Below are 26,781 nucleotides of genomic sequence, written 5' to 3' on the forward strand. Positions count from 1 at the left end.
GCTACAGTTCCTGAGCTGACTTTTTCTGATCTGATAAAATATATAATGACTCCATATATGGAATTTTTCAAACAGACAATTGTAGAATGCAATCAAAACTTTAAATTATTTGCAGTATAATAAGAATTTACATTAAGCTCATTAGAAACAAGACTGCCTGCCTTTTCTTCAAGTTGTAAAACAAATCATAGACATATTAAACGTTTAAAACTCACCCAGAACCTTTTATTAATCCTGAGCCTGGGGTTAATAGGTAATTCCAAACTTATATAGTAACATTATGGAAAGTTGGACTACTTGAGCCAAGTGCTCAGTTATCTGTTACGTTGCTTCATAGGAATTTTACGGTTTTCTATTTTTTGGCATATTTTCCCTTTTTTTTGTAATAATCAATATGGATTATCTTTCTGGCTTAAAAAATAAATCAGTATTGCCACTAAAAAACTTCAGTTTTATTATTAAAAGTACGGCGCCATCAAATATAAAATGCCTTACAAATGTAGTACTAACAGGTCCATCTGGTTTTCTCATGTTTTCTCCATTCACTAAAAAAGAAAAATTAAGGTTTTTTAAAATAATATTTACCAAAGACAAGAAAAAAATTACAGTCTCTATTAGTAAGAATTCATGCTCCATGCATGAAAAGTTTGACACTGTTTTGAAGGATCCTGTTCCTGCCACTTGTCCCCCAGGGCCAAGCCCTACTGACACCTGTTAGAATTTCTTGCACTTAGGAGGGGCTCTCTGTAGAGAGAGGTTCACACCAAAATTTAGACGATGTCACCTTTTCTGAACTAGATAAAACCAGTAAGGATACAGACAATAATAAAAGGCTCTCCAGCTCAGCAGAATTAAGAACTAGCTCTTGGAGTATATATCTGCACTCCAAGATCAACACTAACCTATCCATTTTGAGTCAAAATTTGAAAGATAAGAATGTAATTATGAAAATGTGCACAAAATGTTAAATACTAGTGGCAAATAAATATATCTTAATATGTTCTAACAAGCAAACATATATTCAAGATAATACAGCCCTGCTTTATTAAAGAAAGAAAAGATCCAAATTTTGTTTGTGGGGTAGGGCGGGGCACTTTGCCATCCTTTCAGCAGGATGTTACTTTCTGTTGTTTCTACTGGCACCCTGAAGGAAACACTGGCCTTGGCATCTGTGACTATTGCTGTTTTATAGGAGAGCCATTTTAGAAATACCTTTGCTCATATCTGAACTAGTTAACCTAAACCTTGGAGAAAGCACAGTTTAAGAATGAAAAATAATTTAGCATTTCTGCATCATCCCATGCCTTTTAGGCCTGTCCAAACTGTACTGATAAGAACTTCACATTCAAAAGAAGTTACTGTCAGTGTTTCTTCATACATAAAATTCAAGTGAGCTCTTCTATGTGTATTTCACATCGTTTTCCTCCTCATCTCATGTATAATTTATTGCAATAGTTTATTTTTTATAAAATATTCCCTAATACCTTTTCTTCGGTTTAATATAGCACAATTTGCAAGTGCCCCTTTATAGACTGTTGTTTTTAACCACTGCCTTAACATTTACTTCTTAGAGCAGCTTTAAAAACTCCAATTTCATTCAGTCCTGATGCTCTGGTGTTCTCTGTGTCATTGTGGTACAGGTCCATGAAACCAGCAGCCTGCTAATGTCTTTGTGCTGAAATATAGTAAAGAAAAGGAAGAAAATGTAGTTAAGCACAAGCAATTATATGAGAAAAACGATGTCCTTGTTGTTTAAATTAAGCCCTATATAGATTGTGGGATCACACCTGATTTTTTCTTTTAAATCGGTTAAACTTGACCAATGTTGTTTTGCGAAAACAACTTACTGCCACTCTAAACCAGCAGAAATATTCATGTTATTTCTAAAGTATTATCAGGTCAGTTTCCAACATAAGTAAAACGGCTGTCATCTTTACATAATCAATGTGCACTTGAATGTTTTTTTTTAAATACTTGCTTATAAATATTTGCCTAATGACAGGGAATTTAACTTTGTTCTTTATATTGCCATTTCACAGTATAATACTCTGAGAGTCAGCTAAGTTGCTGGGGACTGCTATGAAGCACCAACAGCTTTCTACTAGCACAGACTAGCCTACAGTTTTAAGGAGCAAATTTATATACAGAGCCAGGCTATGTACAAATTAGCAGCAGGTCACACTGTCCACATATTTGCAAAGAGCAAAAAAAGAAGGGAGTGGAGAGTGCCTCCTCAGAAGTAGACACAGCATATCAGAAGGTATCAAGAGCACCATTTTGATACTAGAAGACAACACATGTACACTGGTTAGACTGACCAGTATCCCATGTTACACCAGTAAACCTGATTATCAGCAGAGGCCTCTTCACCATACCTCCAACAAGAAGGAGGACAATAAGCAGAGTATTTATAAAGGGCAAGGCTTGTAAAAATACCTGCTAAATAGCATGAGCAGAATGCCCAACACTACCAACCTCCCTCTATTACTACAAAGTAGAAAGAAGCCCACCGAAACCCTCTACGGTCCCTGGTTATGCCTCTCAAACCTGGAAACCCAAGTACCAATGCGTGTTTGAATTCCAAAAGTGATGATCCGTGGAAAGAAAGATGAATTTTTTTGGTCAAATTCATTTTTAAAACAAAAATGGTATTTCAGTGGAGTAAAAACAGACACAACAAACACAATGCAACAAGGAAAACAGAAAAACCACTCGTCCTTCCCATTCTTTAACTTCCAAACATCTCACAGGAGGTATCTTTCCCAGGATTTAACAGACTGACTTGATTCTATGTTGCCTTCTGGTGTTGCCATGCTTCATTCGCTTACTAGATCAAGGCCTACAAAATAAAATTCACAGGGTATTCTATCACGTTTCCCCTCAAGCAATGAAAAGTGACCTTTAGGGATAAATACTACACACATCAAGATGAAAGGTGAATGTAGTCCTTGCCTCTGGGAAAAAAAAAAATGATTTACACTGTCTTAAAATTTGACATTCAGCTCAGTTTTTACTTTCTAAAACTAAGATACTGTATTAATATGATTGCAATACTAAGAGGTTTAGGCTCACACAGAACTATGGAAGCAAATGTTCCCATTTTATAAACTGAAAGAAAAAAGGTAAATAGCCAATCCCATGTACAATTTCATTTCCTTTTATTTATGACTCTCAATATTTGGCTTCAATTTTAGTGAGGCCTATTCAAGTTCAGTTGAAGTCTAGGGCAGGAAAGGCAAGGAGTCAAGCAGATCTTACTATTCCTATGAGAGGTGCAGAAAAATAAAAAACAATATTCCCTCAAGAGATCATCTTAAGGGTAGCTATCACTCCTTATAAGTGTAGATAACTGTCCAAAATCCCAGCTGCAATCTCTAACTCAAAATTTGCCATTCTGACCCAGCTCGCAAATTACAGCTTCCATCCAAGTATACAGCTCTTCACAAGCTGTACAGCCACCAGAGTATTAAACAGCCTTACTTTGAGGAAGCAATAAAAGTCCTAAGTTTCAAAGCAGCACAAACACACACAAAGAAATCCCTGAACTTTTGCTGCCCTGTAAGGGCCCAAAATAAGCCTTTTAGGCATTATCCAAGGAGTTATTAATAAATGTACTTAAAGAAATAGACTACATTTCAGCACTATCTTTTACCACCCTCAGGAATTTTGACTTGCTTTATGTAAATGATAATGGTTTTGAGACTAATTCACTAAGAATATATATACATATATGTGTTTATATATATATTCTTATATGTACAGTAAGAAGTAATGACTAAGAAGTTTAATGAATATAAAAGTGACAAAAAAAGACTGAGATAGTGAAAAGATAAAAGAAATCCAGTATTTTCGACTTTCCATGGAGACTCAGTTGCTATTTGACATAATTCTACAAGGTAACACCCAACTTCTACCACCTTAAGAGAATCTACTCTCAACTCAAGGAAGCTCATAAGAGACTCCTCTTTTTAGCATGGCAGGTAGTATCAATGGAAAGTTATTTTCATTCATTAAAACTATCACCTACCGAGGCACACCCAGCTACCAAGGCCAATGAAAACTAAAGAAAAAGAACTAATGATTCTTTTAAGTCTAGCCTAATCTACTTCAGGAATGATTAAGTGATGACATGATGCCCTCTTCACTTTGTGGCAGGGCTTAAAACAGACAGACCTGCCCGTTTCACTGTTAACTTCAATGCTCCCAGTCTGAATCCACAGTGGTCTGTCAGACACTGTAAGGGAGCAGCAGGACTCGTCACTGTCTGATGTAATAGCTGCCATTTGTTGAGACCTATGGTAGAAAAAACCAAGTTAACAAAAATAAAGCATTTGAGTGTTTTAATCCATCCATTTTACCAAAAAATTGTTTTAAAATAAGACCAAAATTCAGGTGAATTTTCATAACAAATTTATTCTGGATAACTTGCTGGCTTCACAGAAAGAGAAGCTTTGGTACTAAATGAAAACAGACTTGAGAGCTGTGTAGACACAACAGCCTTGGCCAGGAGAGGGCCGGCCCAAGTCAAATCCGCAGCAAGATGCCAAGGGCACACCAAGATTCTGCCCTCCAAGCAAACTTACAAATGAAAGGGGAAATGCTAACTCACACTGAATGGTCCTAACAAAAAACTTTTTACTAATCTAACATTAGCCTAGTGTTGGAGAAGTCCTGATCTTCTCAGTCAGTATTCTAATATAAGGCTCAACCTGTCATCCTTACCCATACTACATAATAAATGAGCTCAATTACCCTTTTGTGTATTTTTTGAGACAGAGTCTCACTCTTGTCACCTAGGCTAGAGTGCAGTGGCTCAATCTCGGCTCACTGCAACCTCCACCTCCTGGGTTCAAGCAATTCTCCTGCTTCAGCTTTCTGAGTAGCTGGGACTAAAGGTGAACACTACCACACCCAGCCAATTTTTGTATTTTTAGTAGAGATTGAGTTTTCACCATTTTCACCAGGCCCGTCTTGAACTCCTGACCTCAGGTGATCCACCCACCTCCCAAAGTGCTGGGATTATAGACGTGAGCCCCACGCCTGGCCTCTTTTGACCCTTTTTTGCAAAATGACCAAAAACTTCCTGAACCTCTTTCTGCTTTAATCCCAATAACCACACTTGCATACTACGCAGGACCTAAATTTACTGTGTGAGGTAATACCTCATTGAATTAATAGTTAAAACAAGATTTTTTATGACACTTAAGCTTTCAAAACAAACTTCAAATACTAAGCATAATTTAAATGAAGGACTGCTATCTTAAGCCTAATTTTTAAACATATTTGCTTGTTTGCTTACTTTCCTAACTATAAATAAAAAAACCAATTCACCTATCACATCAATGTAGTGACCTCTGGGATCATTAGTTAGATAACATCCAGTCTTTATAATAATTGTTGTTTTTATTGCTAAGTTAAATTAAAGCAGTAGTATATAATGAAACTTTATAAAAGACATTTCTGACCTTGAAAAGGAAAGATTTTGTATATACCTGATCTAGAAAAATAATTACTTCTGAATTTTTAATTTTTTTTTTTTAAAGATGGGGTTTCACCATGATGGCCAGGCTGGTCTTGAACTCTGACCTCAGGTGATCCACCCACCTTGGCCTCCCAAAGTGCTAGGATTACAGGCATGAGCCACCGTGCCCAGCCAATTCTGAATTTTAACTCAGGGGAAAATAATTTTGTAGGTGAGATTTAATAATGAGGTATTTATCCTTCTGTTCATGGAAAAACTTAATACACCATTAACTATAACCCAGCAGCAATCACACAAGAATAAGGAAAGCTGAATGCACTGGAAGTTATCTTTTGAACCTTTCCCTCCATAAGTAAAACTTGTTAGGTTTCAACAGTTCTAAAAAATCTCCTTTTCAATTTTAAGCAAGGAGTCAAGATGTATCAGAGAATGATCTCATCTTTCCCTGTGTAATTCCTCACCTGCAACCCCCTGAAATATCAAAATATTAACAAGCCAGTCCCTGGTCCACAGTGCCTGGCTTGAGTCTTGTGCTAATGTTTAAGATAATCTTCCCCTCAATGCTTTTAGAATCTCAAGGCTTTGCTTTAGAAATTTACCACTAGTACAGGATATCCATTCATTAGGAAGAGCCAAGGACACCCAGCTGTGATGCAGTAAGTGGAGGGATAGACCAATAAAAGGTGGCAGTTTCATCGGAAATTACTTATTTTGTCCTTCAAGAGAAAGCTTAAGTGCAACAATGGCAACTATTGTTGGGAAGCAGCAGAACTGTAATGGGGCAAATCAGGAAAGGGTAACCCTCAATCTCCCTGTTAGCATGCATGAAAGTAGAGCATATTAAAGAAAGCCCACAATTAAAAACTAAAAACTTAAGAGCACAGACATGTACCTATTATCTCACTGAACACTCAAAATGAATTTTAATACAGTAAAGTATGATGCAACATGAACAAGCAGGAAAACCATCAACAGTATCTCATCTTACAATAGCTCTTCTGGTTTTCTAACCTTAGTGCTATTTTTCTAACCAGCTCTTTTACTAGAGTTTAGACAAACTGCACGTAATTCTTCCCAGCATACCAAGATGTGCCACTCCTAGCCAGATTTCTTGCTAAAATCTAAGCTGTTGGGGGAGATGACATATTTGTGATTAAGAGCATCCCAAAAATGAGCCATGAATAAAAATGACTATCCTCTGGAAAATATGGCCACACCACACACAGATCAAGGCCTTGGAATGTATGGCATTTCCCGCCTAGAAAGAGGAGACAATCTACTCAATCATACAAGCAGCAATAAAAACGAAAATGTTCAAATTAATCTCCACTTTTTCACTATATGGCAAAACATTAAAATAATAAAATGCTACAGTTCCAAGGGAACACGCCATCTATGCAAATCAGCTAATTTACCTAAAAGCTGACAAGTGTAGCTTTGTACTTCTAACATCTTTGTAAAGTTCTCCTAATAGGACCTCCACTGCATTGAGCCCCACAATCTCAGATACTTGTCATGTGTCATGGGAAGGATATGGGATGTGCAGGGCATCTGAGATGGCCATCGGTCATTAGGACATGTCTGAACGAGAATTGCTCATCATTCATTCACAAGAAGACAATCACTTCTCCTCATGCCAGGCCCTGTGTTTGGCATAAGGAAGAGCAGAATGGGAAAGTGAGCACTAGATCACTGGAATTTGTGTGTTAAATGAATGGGGCAAGAGTTGAAATGTGTTAACGCAGGTCTCCTTTAACCACAATCCTCATGACCTTCGAGTCAGTTAACCACTACAAATGTGTATTAAACTTAATGAGTTCATGCTACTTCCAGAGACTTGTGAATGATCATGCTATGATTCTTGAAATTTTCAGGAATAACATTGTTATAACATATTTCCATTTATACTGAGTACATGTTGCAGAAAGATACTATCAAAAGCTACCAGAATTTGCTGTGCAATACAAAGTGATTGCAGTGGTAGTAATGATAGCAAGTATGTATACAGCCTCATGCAAGACATTTTTTTTACTGCGCTAAATACTCTTCTAAATTCTCACAATTACCCTATGAGGAGATATCATTATTCTCCCTATTTCACAGGTGATGGCATTGGAGTAACCTGCCTAAGATTACATAGTTTGTAAATGGCTGATCCAACTCAGGCTTTGAATCTAGCAAGTCTGGCTCAAAAGCTTGTACTTTGAGCCATGTGCCTGAAACATGAAAGGGAATCTTTTTTTTGCTCAATAAAATCCTGCTATTAAGCACTGCTGTTGCAAAACTGCTTTTTTTTTTTTTCTTTTTTGAGACGGTCTCATTCTGTTGCCCAGGCTGGAGTGCAGTGGCACGATCATGGCTAACAGCAGCCTCAGGCTCCCAGGCTCATGTGATCCTCCCACCTCAGCCTCCCAAGTAGCTGGAACTACAGGCACAAGCTACCAAGCCCACCTAATTTTTTCTTATTTTTTGTAGAGGCAGAGTTTCACCATGTTGCCCAGGCTGGTCTCAAACTCCTGGCTCAAACAATTCTCCTGCCTCGCCTCCCAAAGTGCTGGGATTACAAACATGAGCCAAGGCACCTAGTCCTAAAAATGTTAATGAATGCTTAAACTCACCTGCATCACTGGCAAGTTATATATATATACTCCTAAGTATCCATTTCTATCTTTTACATTCAAGTCGATGACACTCACATTATAAAAAATTTTCCGCAGACAATCAAAAAGAGCTATGATATTTTACCTGACACTCCTAGGCTTTTTCAGTAGCTTTTAAGTGAATCTAAATGAGGGACACTGAGAAGAAAGGGAGGGAGGAAGGAAGAGAGGGAGGGAGGGAGGGAGGAAGGGGAGGAGGGAGGGAAGGAGGGGAGGAAGGAAAAAGAGAGGAGGGAAGGAAGAGAAAAAGAGAAAGAAAAGAAAGTAGAGAAAGAAAGAAAAAAGAAAAAGAAAGCAAGCCCTTGCTAAAGCCTGATATGCATTTTTTTTTTTTTTTTTTTTTTTGAGATGGAGTCTTGCTCTGTCACCTGGGCTGGAGTGCAGTGGCACAATCTTGGCTCATTGCAACCTCTGCCTACTGGGTTCAAGTGATTCTCCTGCCTCAGCCTCCTGAGTAGTTTGGACTACAGGCACTCACCACCACGCCTGGCTATTTTCTTTTGTATTTTTAGTAGAGATGGGTTTTCACCATATTGGCCAGGCTGGTCTCGAACTCCTGACCTCAGATGATCCAGCTGCCTCAGCCTCCCAATATGCATTATAATTACAAGGTTTTTATTTGAGAAGAGGAAAAAGTGTGATTATAAAGCTAACACTTTAGCTATGAAGTATTTGGCTTTTCCTTGTAGATTCTGACAACCAGGGTAGAAAAAGTTATGAGAAGTTTTAATCAAGGTTTATGATTAAGACTCAGATTTCCAGCCGGGCATGGTGGCTCAAGCCTGTAATCCCAGCACTTTGGGAGGCCAAGGCGGGTGGATCACGAGGTCAAGAGATCAAGACCATCCTGGTCAACATGGTGAAACCCCGTCTCTACTAAAAAAATACAAAAAATTAGCTGGGCATGGTGGCGCGTGCCTGCAATCCCAGCTACTCAGGAGGCTGAGGAGGGAGAATTGCTTGAATCTAGGAGGCGGAGGTTGTGGTGAGCCGAGATCGTGCCATTGCACTCCAGCCTGGGTAACAAGAGCGAAACTCAGTCTCAAAGAAAAAAAAAGACTCAGATTTCCAAGGCAGCATAAGGAAATAACGGTCACATTCATATGATACAAGGAAACTTCCATATTTAAATAATGACTATGTTTTCAACTTCTTTTTAATGATCCTTTACAAAAATATCAGAAATGTGAAAAAAATAATTTAGCTGGGTAGCACTTTGGGAGACCAAGGTGGAAGTATCACTTGAGCACAGGAGTTTAAGACCAGCCTGGGTGACATAGTGAGACCCCGTCTCTACAAATACGTTTTTAAAATTAGTCAGATGTGATAGTATGTGCCTATGGTCCCAGCTATGAGGCTAAGGCAGGAGGATCGCCTGAGCCCAGGAGGTCAAGGCTGCAGTGAGTCATGATTATACCACTGCAGTCTAGCTTGGGTGAGAATGAGACCCTGTCTCAAAAAAAAAAAACAAAACCCAAAAATATTTAATTCACATTTAAACCAAGTTTGCAACTGGTCTGTTTTTACCATCAAAGCTTTAGGGGCCAGGCACAGTGGCTCATGCCTATAATCCCAGCACACTGGGAGGCTGAGGCAGGTGGATTACCTGAGGTCAGGAGTTGAGACCAGCCTGACCAATATGATGAAACCCTATCTTCCTGCCTCAGCCTCCAGAGTAGCTGGGACTACAGGCATAAGCCACCATGTTCAGCCTCAAAGTTTTTTTTTTTTTGTCATATTTTAATAATACGGATATTATTTTTTGAAAATTACTTGCTTTTTCCATTAACTGTTGGCCATACAGTTAATGGAAAACAAATATGCCTTGATATAAAAGTTTATGCTACTGGAAGAGAACAGTTTTAACCCAAACCAACTAACTACTAGGTACGTGTAGTCACATTAATTCACCTAAAAATTTGTCAGTTATACTTCTTAAAATGGAGGCACTGAGGCCGGGTTCAGGGGCTCACGCCTGTAATCCCAGCACTTTGGGAGGCCAAGGTGGGCAGATCATTTGAGGTCAGGAGTTCGAGACCAGCCTGACCAACATAAAGAAACCCTGTCTCTACTAAAAATACAAAATTAGCCGGGCATGTTGGGACATGCCTGTAATCCCAGCTACTTGGGGGGCTGTGGCACGAGAATTGCTTTAAACTGGGAGGCAGATCAGAGATCATGCCATTGCACTCCAGCCTGGGCAGTAAGAGCAAAAGTCCGTCTGAAAAAAAAAAAAATGAAGACACTGGCTGAGCTGAGCATGGTGGCTCATACCTGTAATCCCAGCACTTTGCAGGGGCCAAGATGAGAGAATCACTTGAGCCCAGGAGTTTAAGACCAGCTTGGGCAACAAAGGGAGACTTTGTTGCTACTAAACATTTTTTAAAAATTAGCTGGGCATGGTGGCAGACACCTGTAGTCCCAGCTATAGTGGGAGCCAGGGCCTTAAGGCTGGAGAACTGCTTGAGCCCAGGAAGTCTAGGTTGTGATCTTGCCATTGCATTCCAGAGTGCAACCCTGTCTCAAAAATAAAGAAAAATGGGGGCACCAATTGGCATTGTAAGCAACAGTTATTTCCTTGTATAGAATGTAGGTTGATCAGGAAGGAATCCTGGGAGTGGGACAGTGCCAGCAGCATATTCCAGCCACACCACTGACCAAGAAAAAAACACTCCTGTAACTTAATTTCTAACACCTTCTAGACAGTGACATCCCAAATTGAAAAGATTTCTATCAAAATCAAATTACAGATGGAAGGTGATGGTTGAACAATATTGTGAATATATTTAATGCCAGAGAACTATATAATTATTTAAAATGATTAAGATGATAAATTTTACATCTATTTAACCACAATTTTTAAATACCACATACAAAAATCACAGTGCTCTGTTAATAACAAGGAGAAAATGATTTCCATGCAATGCCACAAGACATAGGAAAAAAAAAAACCTGTTTAGATCTCTAAATGTTAGGTCTCTAACTTGAGTAAAGATAAGACAAAGAGTTGTTTCTGTTATTGTCATTTATCCATGGTAAAGACATCAAAATTCCCTGAAAAACTAAAAATATACAGATCAGCTATATCACTGTGACATTAAACTTCCTATTCCTTCATTCAAAATAGCACAAAAAAGCATATTATTATTAGCTAATGCTTTCATTTTTTAATCCTGTTCATTTGTTAAATGAAGGATACAGTGAATCTGCACAAATTGTATATTTGGATATTAAGGGCCTATGAACTAACTCAGATACAGGTAGAAGTAACTAACGTACCCTCAATGTTTTATTTTCTCCTGGAAATTGACATAGCATCAGCCTCTTGTTGTATATCTGAATTCCCTTATATATCCCAAGTTTGTTTTTCGGTTTTTTGTTTTTTTTTGAGACAGAGTCTTGCTGTGACCCAGACTGGAGTGCTGTGGTGAGATCTCAGCTCACTGCAACCTCTGCCTCCCGGGTTCAAGCGATTCTTCTGCCTCAGCCTCCTGAGTAGCTGGGATTACAGGTATATGCCACCCACCCAGCTAATTTTTGTTTTTAGTAGAGACAAGGTTAGTAGAGATGGGTTTTCTTTTTTTTTTTTTTTTTGAGGTTTTGCTCTTGTTACCCAGGCTGGAGTGCAATGGCACGATCTCGGCTCACTGCAACCTCCGCCTCCTGGGTTCAGGCAATTCTCCTGCCTCAGCCTTCTGAGTGGCTGAAATTACAGGCATGCGCCACCATGCCCAGCTAATTTTTTGTATTTTTAGTAGAGACGGGGTTTCACCATCTTGACCAGGATGGTCTCGATCTCTTGACCTCGTGATCCACCTGCCTTGGCCTCCCAAAATGCTGGGATTACAGGCTTGAGCCACCGTGCCCGGCCCAGAGATGGGTTTTCACCACATTGGCCAGGCTGGTCTCAAACTCCTGACCGCAGGCGATCCACCTGCCTCAGCCTCCCAAAGTGCTGGGATTACAGGAGTGAGCCACCATGCTCGGCCATATCCAGCAGTTTTTAAGAGATTGTTTTAAAAGCTGTAATATTAGAACAATAACAAAATGAAAACAAAATTTGCCCCAACTTAGGAATTGGGTCTTCATTCTCGCTGGAAAATTCTCTATTGGAGGCCATCACTAGGCACAAATTCCTGTATCAAAACATTCATTTTTCTAGACATTTATCCATATCTTCAGCTGTACTAATAAAAGGGAAAGCATGCAGCACAGACCATAGAAAATTCACAACTTAAAAGGAAAACCTAATTTTAGATACAAATTACAGACAAGGCATTTCCGATTCCCAATTCAGTTATTCTATAGACTTGTGACCTTTCCTTCAACGTAACCAATTTTTAGAAAAGTACAACCTGCTTTAATAGGAGTGTAACTCAATATTTTGCAATTTAGATACTCAGCCTCACTACATTTAGTGATTTTAGTCCTGTCCTTGACTACAGTCTGTTTTCACATCAAAATTCCTGCCTATTCAACTTAGTGCTAATCTACATATTACTACTTCCAGATGTTTTTCTCCATCAGAACCGTCTAGGAACACACCATCAAGTCATGCAAAAAGGCTTCAGACTAGTGAATCCCAGTTTCCCTATATCACTGATGTATAGGGTTTTTTTCAGAGACAGGGTCTCACTCCTGCCCAGACTGGAGTGCAGTGGTGTGATCACAGCTCACTGCAGTCTACTACTCCTGAGCTCAAATGATCATAGCCTACCAAGTAGCTAGGATACAAGCAAGTAGCTGGGGCTGTAAGTGTATGCCACCATACCCAGCTAAATTTTTATTTTTCTGCAGAGATGGAGGAGGGTATCGGGGGGTCTATGTTGCCCAGGCTGGTCTCAAACTCCTGGCCTCAGTGATCATCCCACCTTGGCCTCCTAAACGTCTAGGAATATGGGAGTGAGCCACCGCACCTGGCCTCTCATCGTTAATTATTTGATCTTTGGTTCCACATCTGAATGGATGTTCCTTCCAAATGATTATTCAGCTTCCTGGTCTATAAATTCTAGAAAGTAAAAAGGAAAAAATACTCTGACGCTTTACATTTTTGAGAATTTCTAGAAATACACTCTTAGCTTTTACATCTCTTCACTTGGTTGCTCCCCTTGCCAATCCTTTGTTTTAGCCACAACTCTTACACCACAGATTTGGTCTAAGCCAGTTTATTCCCACTGCAAGGGGAAAAAATACCCACTTCTGTTCTCTCCGTATCAAGAATAAGTGCCTTCTTTTGTCATTTCAAAGAGAAATATAAAGTGGCTACAACTACCCAATTCAACTCTATCTCCATCTGCAGTAGATACTGGACAGATTTACCTAAGACATTTCCATTTGAATAAGTTTTTAATATATAGCTATTGGATTAGTGTTTAGAATACACATTTAAGATTATAGAGATTCTTCAAAACTTGCTTCCCTACTGAAACTACAAATGAAATATGCCAGACTGCCAATTTAAAGTGAAGGGATCATTTGGCATAATATCATTTGTGATATGCTCAACCTTTTCCTCAAAGGTATGTTCTACAAAACTATTATAGTCAACAATCATGATTTTTTTTCTTCTCTTTCCCCATGGCTTCTGAAACAAATTAAATTTGGTTTATGCCACAAGAGCACATTTACCCAGCACTTGACCATATTAGTAATGTACACTTCAGATGATAAAACTCACCCAGATCAGGACACAAAGCCTTGGAATTACTATTTTGGTGACTTTTAAGACTTTCTAAACTTTAGATTGCAAACTTTTAAAAACACCTGAATGAGTAAGTTCATTAATCTGAAACAAATACTTGGAAAATATTTTAGGATAGTTTCTTATAACTTCTTAACCACACTGTGAATTTCAATCAAATAATTTTTTAAGTATAGTTGTTTCTGTTTGCAGGAAAGAATATGTTCTACTCAAGTGAAACATCTATTTTTAAATTGTGTGTTTATTATAATCAAAAAGCATTGACTGAGTTCCCCAGAAGAAATTCTACTTGCTTTTGCAGAAATTCGTAATCAGTCCATAACCTTAAGAAAGCTGACAAGACTACTGATTTTCAATCTCCATTAATCTTTTCATTATGAGTTCACAGTAACTAAGACATTTCAAACTGGATTTAGAAATCCACAAAAACTGCTAAGTCTTAAATTTCTAAAAGTTTTGAAATTAACTGTCCGAAAGTTGTTAGACATAAAAAGTACAAAAGCAACTTTAAAAATCTTGAGACAAACTTTCCTCCACAGCCAATCAGATATATTTCTCACTAATAATACAAAGCTAAAACTGGAAAATAAGAAATCAAATCGTAGGGACAGATGGACCATGTAGAAAAATAGTAAGCTATGTTACTAGCCCCAAAAGCAGTGATACATGAGGCAGAAAACCAAACAGAAGACACCACTTGTAATTACCCAAATGTAAAAAAAGGAAGCATGTGATGAAATATTAAGGCTAAAAATTAAAATTCACACATTTATGAGAAATTGGCAGGAAGAGGATATCAAATCTAGAAGCATTATCAAACCTCTATACTACAAAATCTTATTTTGAGAATACAGTAATTCATCTCTCATTATTTGAAGTTTTCTAATCTCAGATAATATATTCCCTGATAGGGCAAATAGCAAAATAAAAGTTTGATTTTTCATCTCTTCTAAACACTCTTACAAAGAATAATTTTCTACCATCTTGAAATTTTTCAAAGCTTTTTGAGAAACACACACAAATAATTTGGATTTAGTTGATTTTATTTACAGCTTTTTTGTTTTTGTTTTATACATTTCAGAGCATTACACAATTACATTTTCTCATTTTCTGACCTGCAAACAGATACCTTAAACGGAAATTATTTTTTTTTAATTATCAAATTAGGTTACATCCAAAATGCAACAATTACACAAATAACAATTAATTCACAAAGTGTAATTTTACTGGGACATATCCTAAGAATTTAGGAACAGCCAGTCAGGAGAAATCTGACCAAATTTAGCAATCAACTATTTACATATCCAAAGTCAAACCTATCTACACTCCCAAACCAGAAGCTTGAAAGTATTGATTAAATACCCACTGGACAAACGACAGTGATGACTAAAACCTATCTAGTCTTGACAGTTTTAATCCCAAATACTGGGCTATTTCCCCAGTCTGTAACTGAACAGCAAGCATCTGTTTGTCAAACACCTAACCATCTAACTTGTACACCGTTATGTGCATAGAAAGGCTAAGTGTTCATTATTTAAAAAACAAGTAGTCATTAAATATCCACATTATTCCCCCAGCTCACCAAGCCCTTACTGCAATCCCAAATACGCAACCTGTGTCACATAGTGACAGGCTCTATTTCAAATATATATGTATATATACGTATATATACAGTATTAGGTACAAATGGCAATTAACAGTCCCTACAAAAATTCAATTCAGTTGAGGCTATGGCTCCTATGCCTTGGGATGGTTTTGGACTTCAAAACTGAAAAATACTGCTAAAATCTCAACACAAAATTTGATTATATGTTCAGTTTAAGCTTCTCAGTCTAAAAATGGCTATAAGGTTAAGTATTAAAAAGCCAACCGAGTGCAACTTCTCTCTCCAATCTGGCCAAGCTATTTTGTAGAAATTATCCCTAACTCGACTAGAAAATCTGTGGTGACTTCCAATGGTCTTGCCTACCTTACTGTCCATGTTCAGGTTTCAAATTGTGTCAACAAAGCCCGTACTTCAGGGGTCAGCTGCTTGGCAGCCTTAGCTGCCTCTGTGATAGCCTTGCGATACAGGCCCTTTCTCTTCTTATTAAAGCGTGACTGGAAGTTTTCTAAAAAGGGGGAGAGTTGTGAAAGAGCAAGGAAAGATGTTGTTGGAGACCCAAACCATGAAATACGGGCCTCCTGTCGGACTAAAAGGCCGTTATCTTTCCGGCTCACAGTTATAGTAAGAATACGGGCTGGCCACCAAGGGAAGCCATATATCTTGGCCCAAACAATGTCCCCTACACATATGGTCCTGCCATCTGGTGTGACGCATTTAGAGACATTTTTGGAAAAGATTTTCATTTTCAAGGAATTACTGAGCTTTTTCTCTTCCTTTGAAGAGGAGGAAGTGGAGGAGGTGGAAGGTGCATGCATACTGCCTGGAGGAAACTCAAAGCTTTCAGAAGAACTACACTCAGAGTTGGAAGATTTCAAATCATCTGTGCTATCAATGCTGCACACTGAAGCACTGGAAGAGTCAGATTTCTTTTGATTTAGGGTCATGTAAACAGAGATATTGCTTTTGCTGCCCTTTTTGCCCAATGTCTGTGGTTCATCCTGCTCACCAGGCACATGCACTTCATTTGTGTCCTGAACCTCACTGCTGGCCTCTTCAGGGCCTTTTGAGGGACTCTGATTTTCTGAAGGGGCCTCACCTGCTGAGCGGGTAGAGGTGCAGCGAGACTGGGGCTTGGGTGCCATCTTGCCACTCCGCATTTTCTCAAGTCCTGTCTTCAGAGAAGAATCATTTTCTTCATTCCTGTACCTCTGTGGTTTTAAACGAACCCGGGGTGGAAGGGAACCTGAGCTAGGATTCTGATATCGACGTGTGAAATGGACTTTTGAATGTGCATTTTTGGAAGTAGAGGTTTCATTTTGCTTCTTTTGTGCCTTTTCTTTGGCAATTTTTAACACTTCCCGAGCTTTTGCATGATCCATGTTCTTACTCTGGAGAACTTTTTTAGTACTTAACTGAGCTTTTGATGTATTTGCCTGAGCAGAAACTTTTACTACTCTGCCTCTGCTGTGAGCAATATTTGAAACCTTAACCACAGCATTTCTTTTCTGACTCTCATTTTGGTTTTTCCCATCCACTTTATGGTCACTTTTCAGTTTTTTGTTCACAGTAGTTATACTTTCATTTCTCCGTTTTTTATCTTCATATTTAGAAGAGTCACTTGCACTACCTTTTCTAATTTCCTTTTTTTCAGCAACAACACTGTTTTTACATTTATCACACAGAACTTGCCTGGGTCGTAATTTAATAGCATTCATTATTGAAGTGGGTTCTTCCCTGTACATTTTTCGTTTAGGTCGCTTAATTTTCCGAGGAGGTGGCTGAGGTATTGATTGGTTATATGTGTCCCTGATAAACAAAGGGGGAGGATAAGGTGCTCCTTCATGGAAGAGAGGTGGTGGTTTGGAAGTCCACAGGCTTTCAGCCAAGCTCAGCTCTGGAGGCGGGACAGGAGAAGGGTCATCGGGAACAGCACCATTTGCTTCACACTTGACTTCTGTCCCTTCTTGGAATGTATTACTTTGGAGCTGCATGGCTTCTGGTTTATCCTTATATTCCCTTTTGGGAAATACTGTCACAGGGATACCATGGGGCCCAAACCTTTGAAAGAAATAAAAGAAAAAAAGAAGACACTAAGTCAACATTTATAATTCAATTTCTTAAACGTAAATATCCGATGCTTATTTATATAACCTTTCCTGAAAATGATTTCATATTAAAAAACAAAAACACAAAAATCTACTGACTATCTCTTCGCCCAAAAGTCCAAAGACCTTCATTTCTTTAGGTCCTACATTTTTGGTAAAAACAAACAGCTGCCCTAAGCAATGCCAGAAGAGTTGACTTTACTTGAAGTAGTTCTTTCCAGTCTTGAATCAGAAAGAATATTTTCTCAGATAGCTTTATGTTAAGTATCACATATATTACATTCACTGAACCAGATACACAACATTTTCAGTAAATGCATCTACAAATTTGTGACATATACATGTATTTCTTCCTCTGGTTAACACAGCTTTCAAAACCTCCACAAAACAAATCCTGCCTCAACTCTCCAAAACTATTTAATGAGTAAAATCCCATCTCAACTTTATTGGTTAATCACTGAAGATTCAAATAAAGTTTCTCTTTTACTCCTGCATCCTAACTCTTTAGCTCCCTATTCTGTCTCTCAAAACACAAAAATATCAGGAACTCAGATACTCAAACTACCTCCAAAGCAAATAGTTACAGAGCTGTGGCTTTAAAACTTTTTAAATCATCTCACATTAAGAAATATATTCGCAGCCAGGCGCAGTGGCTCACACCTGTAATCCTAGCACTTTGGGAGGCTAAGAAGGGTAGATCACGAGGTCAGGAGTTCAAGACCAGCCTGGCCAACATGGTGAAATCCTGTCTCTACTAAAAATACAAAAATTAGATGTGCATGGTGGCAGGCGCCTGTAATCCCAGCTACTCAGGTGGCTGCTTGAACCCAGGAGATTGAGAACTGCTTGAACCCAGGAGGTGGAGGTTGCTGCAGAGGGCTGAGATTGCACCACTGCACTCCAGCCTGGGTGACAGAGTTTAAGACTCCATCTCAAAAAAAAAAAAAGAAAAAAGAAAAAGAAATATATTTGCATTGCAATCCAATAAAAACATTTATGAATGTATGCATATATATATATATGTATATATATATATATACATATATATATATGTATATATATATATATACATATATATATATATATATATACATAAATACACACACTTAAGCAAAAGTTTCACCAAATACTTAACCAGGTATTTCATGATACATAATTTCTTTTCTACTCTGGTCTACTTCATTTGTTTTAAGGCTAGTCAGACCCATTAAACTGATTTGAAAACTCCATTACAGGTCCAGACCCTGTTTGCAAACCACAGTACCTAATATGAATCTTTAAAATTCTCAGTTTTTAATAGCCTTATTTCATAAACAGAGTTAGAAGTAACAGTTGTTTGACATGCCTGGACTGAATATCAAGAACCTGATCCTTAAAATAAACCTGCTACACTAAGTTTTCCTCACATAAAATCAAATCACACTACCAAATAATTTCGGCATATATGTTAGCATGTTGACCGGATACGCTATTTGATTCCAACAGTATTTAACACCAATACAACTGTAATGCCAATTCTGTAAGGCAAAGGTGCTTCGATCTAAACCCAAGGATTGGCTTCAAGCAGCCAGTCACATGGAACCTACAAAACCAGATGCCAATGTTTTATATGTTTTTCTACATAAGAAATCTTCAGTGCTCAGATTCTCTGAAATGTTTTTTTAAAGACAGGATCTCACTCTGTCTTCCAGGCTGCAGTATAGTGGTACCATCACAGCTCACTGCAGCCTCGACCTCCTGGGCTCAAGCAATCCTCCCATCTCAACCTCCCAAGTAGCCAGGACCACAGACACATGTCACCATGCCTGGTTAATTTTAGTATTTTTTTGTAGAGACAGGGTTTCACCATGTTGTCCAGGCTGGTCTTGAATGCCTGAGCTCAAGCAATCTGCCTGCCTCAGCCTCCCAAAGTGCTGGGATTACAGGTGTGAGCCACAGTGTGTGTCGTGAAAAATGTTCTTATGCTCCCAAAAAGGTTCAGAATACCTTTACTATGAAATCTTGATATTAGGTACTAACAGCTGCAGACAAACCTAAACGTGGGCAGGATTTACAGAGCCAGCATACACCAGCTATTATTCTAGCACCTGAATACTTTTTTCCCAAAGTCTTTGTTAGCTTGGCTACCACAAACCAACAACTTAGAACAAATACTTATAAAACATAAAAAGGAAAGGCTTTTGGCCGGGCGTGGTGGCTCACACCTATAATCCCAGCACTTTGGGAGGCCGAGGTGGGTGGATCATAAGGTCAAGAGATTGAGACCATCCTGGTCAACAAGATGAAACCCCGTCTCTACTAAAAATACAAAAATTAGCTGGGCATGGTGGTGTGCGCCTGTAGTCCCAGCTACTCAGGAGGCTGAGGCAAGAGAATTGCCTGAACCCAGGAGGTGGAGGTTGCGGTAAGCCGAGATCGTGGCATTGCATACCAGTCTGGGTAACAACAGTGAAACTCCATCTCAAAAAAAAAGGAAAGGCTTTTTTTTACCTAAGGTAGGACAAGACTGGCTAGTCTAAAAAGGAAAAGTACCCTCATATTGTACCAGACTACACAGAAAGCTGCTTTTTCCATTCTAGCTTCTGGTAACCAAGTGTTTGCTTCCTGACTACTTAATTCAAAGTAACTTTAAGCATTTAACCTTTTCTTATAATACATAGGTTCTCACTAATGACTTTTTCAAAAGATGACAAGAAAAAAGAGGTGTGTCTTATTTTAATGCAGAACCAACATAAACAATGTGACTTATTTAATGTGATATCACTATTTGCATTAACAATAAAATTTTCTAACTCATAAGGCATCATTTTGCCCCCATCACATGTTCACATGATGTTTCAAAAGCTACATGAAAAGAAGTACCCTTTCTTTTATTGATTTATGAATTTTTTTTTTCTTTTTGAGACAGAGTTTCGCTCTTGTCACCCAGGCCAGAGTGCAATGGTGCGATCTCGGCTCACCGCAACCTCCGTCTCCTGGGTTCAGGCAATTCTCCTGCCTCAGCCTCCCGAGTAGCGGGGTTAAAGGCACGCGCCACCATGCCCAACCAATTTTTTAGTAGAGACAGGATTTCGCCATGTTGGTCAGGCTGGTCTCGAACTCCTGACCTCAGGTGATCCTTCGGCCTCCCAAAGTGCTGGGATTACAGGCGTGAGCCACCATTCCCGGCTTGATTTATAAATTTTTTTATAGAGAGTCTCATTCTGTCACCCAGGCTGGAGTGCAGTGGTGCGATCATGGCTCACTGCAGCACTGACCTCCTGAATTCCCAGGAGTTGAAGACCAGCCTGCACAACATAGGAAGACTCCATGTCCCTACAAATAGGAAAATTAGCCTGGTGTGGCGATATGTACCTGTGATCCCAGCTACTTAGGAGACCGAGGTGGGAGGATTGCTTGAGCCTGGGAGGTCAAGGATTTAGTGAGCCATGTTCATGCTATCGCACTCCAGCCTAGACAAGAGACTGAAACTTTGTCTAAAAAAAAAAAAAAAAAAGCTGGGCACAGTGGCTCACGCCTATAATGCCAACACTTTGGGAGGCCGAAGGATCACCTGAGGTCCGGAGTTCAAGACCAGCCTGACCAACATGGCGAAATCCTGTCTCTACTAAAAACACAAAAGTTAGCCAGGGGTGGTGGTGGGCGCCTGTAGTCCCAGCTACGCAGAGGGCTGAAGCAGGAAAATTGCTTGAACCTAGGAGGCAGAGATTGCAGTGAGCCAATGTCGCACCACTGCACTCCAGCCTGGGTGACAGAGCGAGACTGTCTCAAAAGAACAAAAAATCAAATACAAAAACAAAAAACACCTAATATTTACTAGAGGTTTTTGGTTTTTTGAGACAGACTCTCACTGTCGCCCAAGCTGGAGTGCTGTGGCGCAATCTTGGCTCACTGCAACCTCTACCTCCTGGGTTCAAGCTACTCTCATGCCTTAGCCACCTGAGTAGCTAGGATTACAGGTGCATACCATCACGCCCGGCTAATTTTTATATTTTTACTAGATAGGGTTTCACCATGTTGGTCAGGCTGGTCTCAAACTCCTGGCCTCAAGTGATCCACCCACCTCAGCCTCCAAAAGTGCTGGGATTATAGGTGTGAGCCACTGCACCCAGCCAAATTTGCTACAGTTTAGATTCCTTCCCATATCTTTAATTTTTACTCTCAGTACAAGTATGGCCCAATTACTTTACAGCTGTTTATATCAAGTAATGGTATCTCATATGTTTATCTTTATGAAGTTCAGTAAGAATGTTAGTATTTTGCAACTGGATTTTTATTCTTTGCTGTTCCCTCATAAGCATACAAAATACTCAAGCATTAAATGCTTTTAATAACATAGGGAAGGAACACCTAATTGTGTAATGATGAGTGAAAACTACAAAAAGAAAAAGGAGGGAGGGGGTAATAAAACTGGTAATTGTGTGTGGGTAGTAAATGACTGGCAAAGCAGAAAAATATTTCTAATAATAAAGCATCCTCAAAGGACTAAAAGGATAAATCACTTTAAGAAGAAACAAGGATCACATGTCCTCACTTCATCTCAGTAATGATGCTGTCACCCTTACACAGATAATACCTAGGGCAATGTTAACAAACTAAGGATGAAGACATTAATTCTGAAATCAATTTCAGGGGTCACACTATGATTAAAATAAAATCAGAGTATAAAAAGAGTAGAAGTAGCTGGTCCAAGTGCAGTGGTGTTTACAACTAATTGATCACAACCAGTTACAGATTTCTTTGTTCCTTCTCTCCACTCCCACTGCTTCACTTGACTAGCCTTAAAAAAAAGAGTAGAAGTAAATATCTGTAACTGCAATGAATCTGTTACATGTATATAAGGATATATGGATCCAGATGTAAAACAGATTTCTAACTATGCTAAAATGTTTGAAAGCCACTAACCTATGAAACTATAATCTTAAAAAGAATATAAAGTAGAAACAAAACTATAGTCCTTTAGAAACCCTAATTTGTTGCACCCTGACTCAACATGGTAAAACCCCGTCTCTACTAAAAACATAAAAATTAGCCTGGTGAGGTGGCACATGCCTATAATCCCAGCTACCCAGGAGGCTGAGGCAGGAGAATTGCTTGAACCTGGGAGGCAGAGGCTGCAGTAAGCAGAGATCACACCACCACACTCCAGGTTGGGCAACAGAGCAAGACTCCGTCTCAAAAATAAGAAAAAAAAAACAACCCTGATTTCTCAAGTACAGTCTGTGAAAAAATACATCACAACTCCATGGAGTGTTTGCAGTGGAAATTCCTAAGCCCTGCCCAAAATATAAATCATAAAACTTTCCTACAATGGAACCGCGATCTGATATTTTAGCAAGTACCTTTGCTTTAGCTTACTTATGTCTCATGCTCACAAAGATTTTAATGAACACTTAGTGTTTAGTTGAAAGGCTAACTGGGGCTGGGCACGGTGGCTCACGCCTATAATCCCAGCACTTCGGGAGGCCGAGGCGGGTGGATCAAAGAGATCGAGACCATCCTGGTCAACATGGTGAAACCCCGTCTTTACTAAGAATACAACAAATTAGCTGGGCATGGTGGCGCATGCCTGTAGTCCCAGCGACTCGGGAGGCTGAGGCAGGAGAATTGCTTGAACCCAGAAGGCAGAGGTTGCGGTGAGCCGAGATTGTGCCATTGCACTCCAGTCTGGGTAACAACAGCGAAACTCCGTCTCAAAAAAAAAAAAAAAGAAAGGCTGACTGGTATCCCTTGCTTTAAATTTTCCAAAAGAACTTTCTACAAATACTCCCAAGAGTTGAGTTAAAAAGATGCCCCACCCTTCCTTTGTGCAGCCTAAAGACATGTTAATGTATTAGTGACTCATTCTAACCACTACTCAAAGATTCTCAAGTAAAACTATTCAGGTATTATGGCTTAATTAAAAATGTTGCAACTTTCTGCAAATCTGTAATTCTTTGAAAATAAAACTTTCTGTGAATCTAATTCTATTCAAAATTCTTTTATTTCTTTTATATTTAATAGAGATGCAGTCTCTCTACATTACTCCTGAGCTCAAGCAATTGGCCCACCTTCCAACAGTGGTGGGATTAGAGGTGTTAGTCACAGTCGGTCTCAAAATTCTTTTAAAATGACTATCTCCTTAATAATTTAGGAGTAATAAGTGCCAAGTATTTTTTGGTGGGGGGGACAGTCTCACTGTGTCGCCCAGGCTATAGCATAGTGGCCTGATCTCAGCTCACTGCAACCTCCACCTCCCGGGTTCAAGATTTTCAGGCCTTGGCCTCCCAAGTCGGTGTGTGCCACTAAGTCCAGCTAATTTTTGTATTTTTTGGTGGAGATGGAGTTTCTCCATGTTAGCCAGGCTGGTCTCGAACACTTGGCCTCAACTGATATACCCTCCTTGGCCTCCCAAAGTACTAGGATTATAGCCGTGAGCCACTGCACCCAGTGACACAAAGGAACTATTAAACCCTAGTGTTCTTTCCTCTTAAAATTTATTCCCACTGCCAAAATGTTAAGACAAAAGAACACTAGGGTTTAATAGTTACTTTGTGTCACCGGGTGTAGTGGCTCACAGCTGTAATCCCAACAGTTTGGGAGGTCGGGAGTTCAAGACCAGACTAACCAACACAGAGAAACCCCATCTCTATTAAAAATACAAAATTAGCTGGGCGTGGTGGCACACACCTATAATGCCAGCTCTCCGGGAGGCTGAGGCAGGAGAATGGCTTGATCCCAGAAGGCGGAGGTTAAGGTGAGCCAAGATCATGCCATTATACTCCAGCCTGGGAACAAGAGCAAAATTCCGTCACAAAAAAAAAAAAAACAAAAAAACAAAAAAACTTTGTGTCAAGACATGAGGTTCCTTTTCACTATGAGAAAGAATCAGTAGGCACATCTGTAATCCCAACACTTTGGGGAGACTGAGGCGGGTGGATCACCTGAGGTTGGGAGTTTGAGACCAGCCTGACCAACATAGAGAAACCCTGTCTCTACTAAAAATACTAGAACAGCTAACATAGCAAAACCCCATCTCTACTAAAAATACAAAAATTAGCCAGGCATGGTGGCACACACCTATAGTCCCAGCTACTTGGGAGGCTGAGGCAAGAGAACCGCTTAAGCCCAGGAGATGGAGGCTGCAGTAAGTCAAAATATCACACCACTGCACTACAGCCTGGGCAACAGAGTGAGACTTCCTCTCAAAAATAATTAATTAAAAATAAAAATAAATAAATAAAAATTAGCTAGGCGTGATGGTGGATGCCTGTAGTCACAGCTACTTGGGAGACTGAAGTGGGAGGACTGCTTGAGCAGTGACTGCACCACTGCAGTGGTCACTTTTTGAGACAGAGACCCTGTCTCAAAACCAAAACAAAAACAGGCCAGGAGCAGAAGTGGTGGCTGATGCCTATAATCCCTGCCCTTTGGGAGGCCAAGACAGGAGGATAACTTCAGGCCAGGAGTTCAAGACCAGCCTCATCAACATAGCTAGATGATGTCTCCAAAGAAAAAGGAAAAAGAAAACACTAATAATACCCAGATTCACTTTATTTTAAGCCAATGTTTTTAGAAACAACCTTGCCTTACAAACAGCAGCAGATTAAATCACAGAAGAGGTAAAAACTGAAGCAAGCTTATCTCTATTTCATCTCTTTGTGAGATTGGTTACAACGTCAAGATTTAACTGAGAAAAAAATAAAATAGCTAAATGCAATAGAAAATTTTACCACAATAAATTAAAAATGGAATTATCATACAATCCAGCAATCCCACTTCTGGGTACATATACTAAAGAACTGAAAGTAGGATCTCAAAGAGGTATTAGCCAAAAGCTAGAGGGTGGAAGCAACCTAAGTGTCCACTGACACATGAAATAACAAACGGGGTCCAAAGTGGCTCCCGCCGGAGGTCGTGGCACTTGTGAAGGCGAGGTCATGAGTTCAAGGCTAACCTGAGCAACCTTACAAGGTCATACTGATTTGCAAAAAAAAAAAAAGAAATGACAAACAAACTGTGAGCTAGATAGAGACATATAAAGAAAAAAAAAAAAAAAATTGGCTGGGCCTGGTTCACATCTGTAATCCCAGCACTTTGGGAGGCAGAGGCAGGCAGATAACCTGAGGTCAGGAGTTCAAGACCAGACCAGCTAACATAGCTAAACCCCATCTCTACCAAAAATACAAAATTAGTCAGGCATAGTGGCACATACCTATAGTCTCAGCTACTTGGAAGGCTAAGGCAGGAGAACAGCTTGAGCCTAGTTAATATTTTCAAGCCTTAAAAAGGCTGAAATATAGGCCAGGCATGGTGGCTCATACCTGTAATCCAGCATTCTGGGAGGCTGAAGCAGGCAGACTGCTTGAGGCCAGGAGTTCAAGACCAGCCTGGCCAACATGGTAAAACCCTGTCTCTATTAAAAATAGAAAAATTATCAGGGCACAGAAGTGTACACCTGTAATCCCAGCTACCTGGGAAACTGAGGCACAAAAATCAGGTGAACCCAGGAGGCGGAGGTTGCAGTGAAGACATCGTGCCACTGTACTCCAGCCTTGGTGACAGAGTAAGACTGTGTCAAAAAAAAAAAAAAAAAAGGAAATCATGACACATGCTACAAGATGAATAAGCCCTGAGGACATTAAGTAAAATAAAGCCTATCATAAAAAGATATCGTATGAATCCACTTACAAGAAAGGTATCTGAAGTAGTCAAATTCCCATAAGCAGAAAGCAGAATTGTTAATAGCAGGTAGAGGAGAAATGGGAATCTGTTGTCTATAATAACTATTGAATTTTAGTTTTGCCAGATAAACTTCTGGAGATCTGTTCCACAACAATGTGAATATACTTAACACTATTTTGAACTGTATGCTTAATGGTTAAAATATATTTTGTTATTATTTTTTATAATTTCAAAAAACTCTTACAAATATAATATCTAAGGCAGGCATGCCCACAAAGCCAAGTTCAAGGCCAGTCTGGGCCACACAGAAAGAACCAACTGTTAATAAACAAAATGCAGCTAGTCCCGGTGGCTCATGCCTGTAATCCCAACAATTTGAGAGGCTGAGGTGGGTGGATCACCTGAGGTCAGGAGTTCAAGACCAGCCTAGCCAACATGGTGAAACTTCGTCTCTACTAAAAATATAAACAAATTAGCCAGACGTGGTGGCAGACGCCTGTAATCCTAGCTACTCAGGAGGCCAAGGCAGGAGAATCAGTTGAATTTAGGAGGGGGAGGTTGCA

General features: G+C 39.4%; 1 protein-coding gene across 5 annotated transcripts in view; it reads right to left on the reverse strand.

Annotated features, from left to right (window-relative positions):
- Positions 1-407: 407 nt before the first annotated feature.
- Positions 408-26,781, reverse strand: part of PWWP2A (PWWP domain containing 2A) — a 45,072-nt gene continuing 18,698 nt past the window's right edge. Inside the window, exons 2-5 of one of the 5 annotated variants that reach the window (XR_004737932.3) lie at positions 16,546-17,507; positions 4,174-4,293; positions 1,565-1,675; positions 408-545 (exon numbers count right to left, since the gene is read on the reverse strand). Coding sequence is in view for 3 of the 5 variants with exons in the window: in XM_008984229.5 (XP_008982477.1) it covers positions 15,827-17,507 (1,681 nt within the window). In the remaining 2 variants the exon portion in view is untranslated. Of the gene's footprint in view, positions 546-1,429; positions 1,676-4,173; positions 4,294-14,868; positions 17,508-26,781 lie in introns of those variants that run through there. The other 4 variants (XR_004737936.3, XM_035283973.3, XM_035284012.3 and 1 more) reach the window with 4 other exon arrangements.

Source organism: Callithrix jacchus, chromosome 2 (assembly GCF_049354715.1).
Source record: "Callithrix jacchus isolate 240 chromosome 2, calJac240_pri, whole genome shotgun sequence".
NCBI classification, from domain to species: Eukaryota; Metazoa; Chordata; class Mammalia; order Primates; family Cebidae; genus Callithrix; species Callithrix jacchus.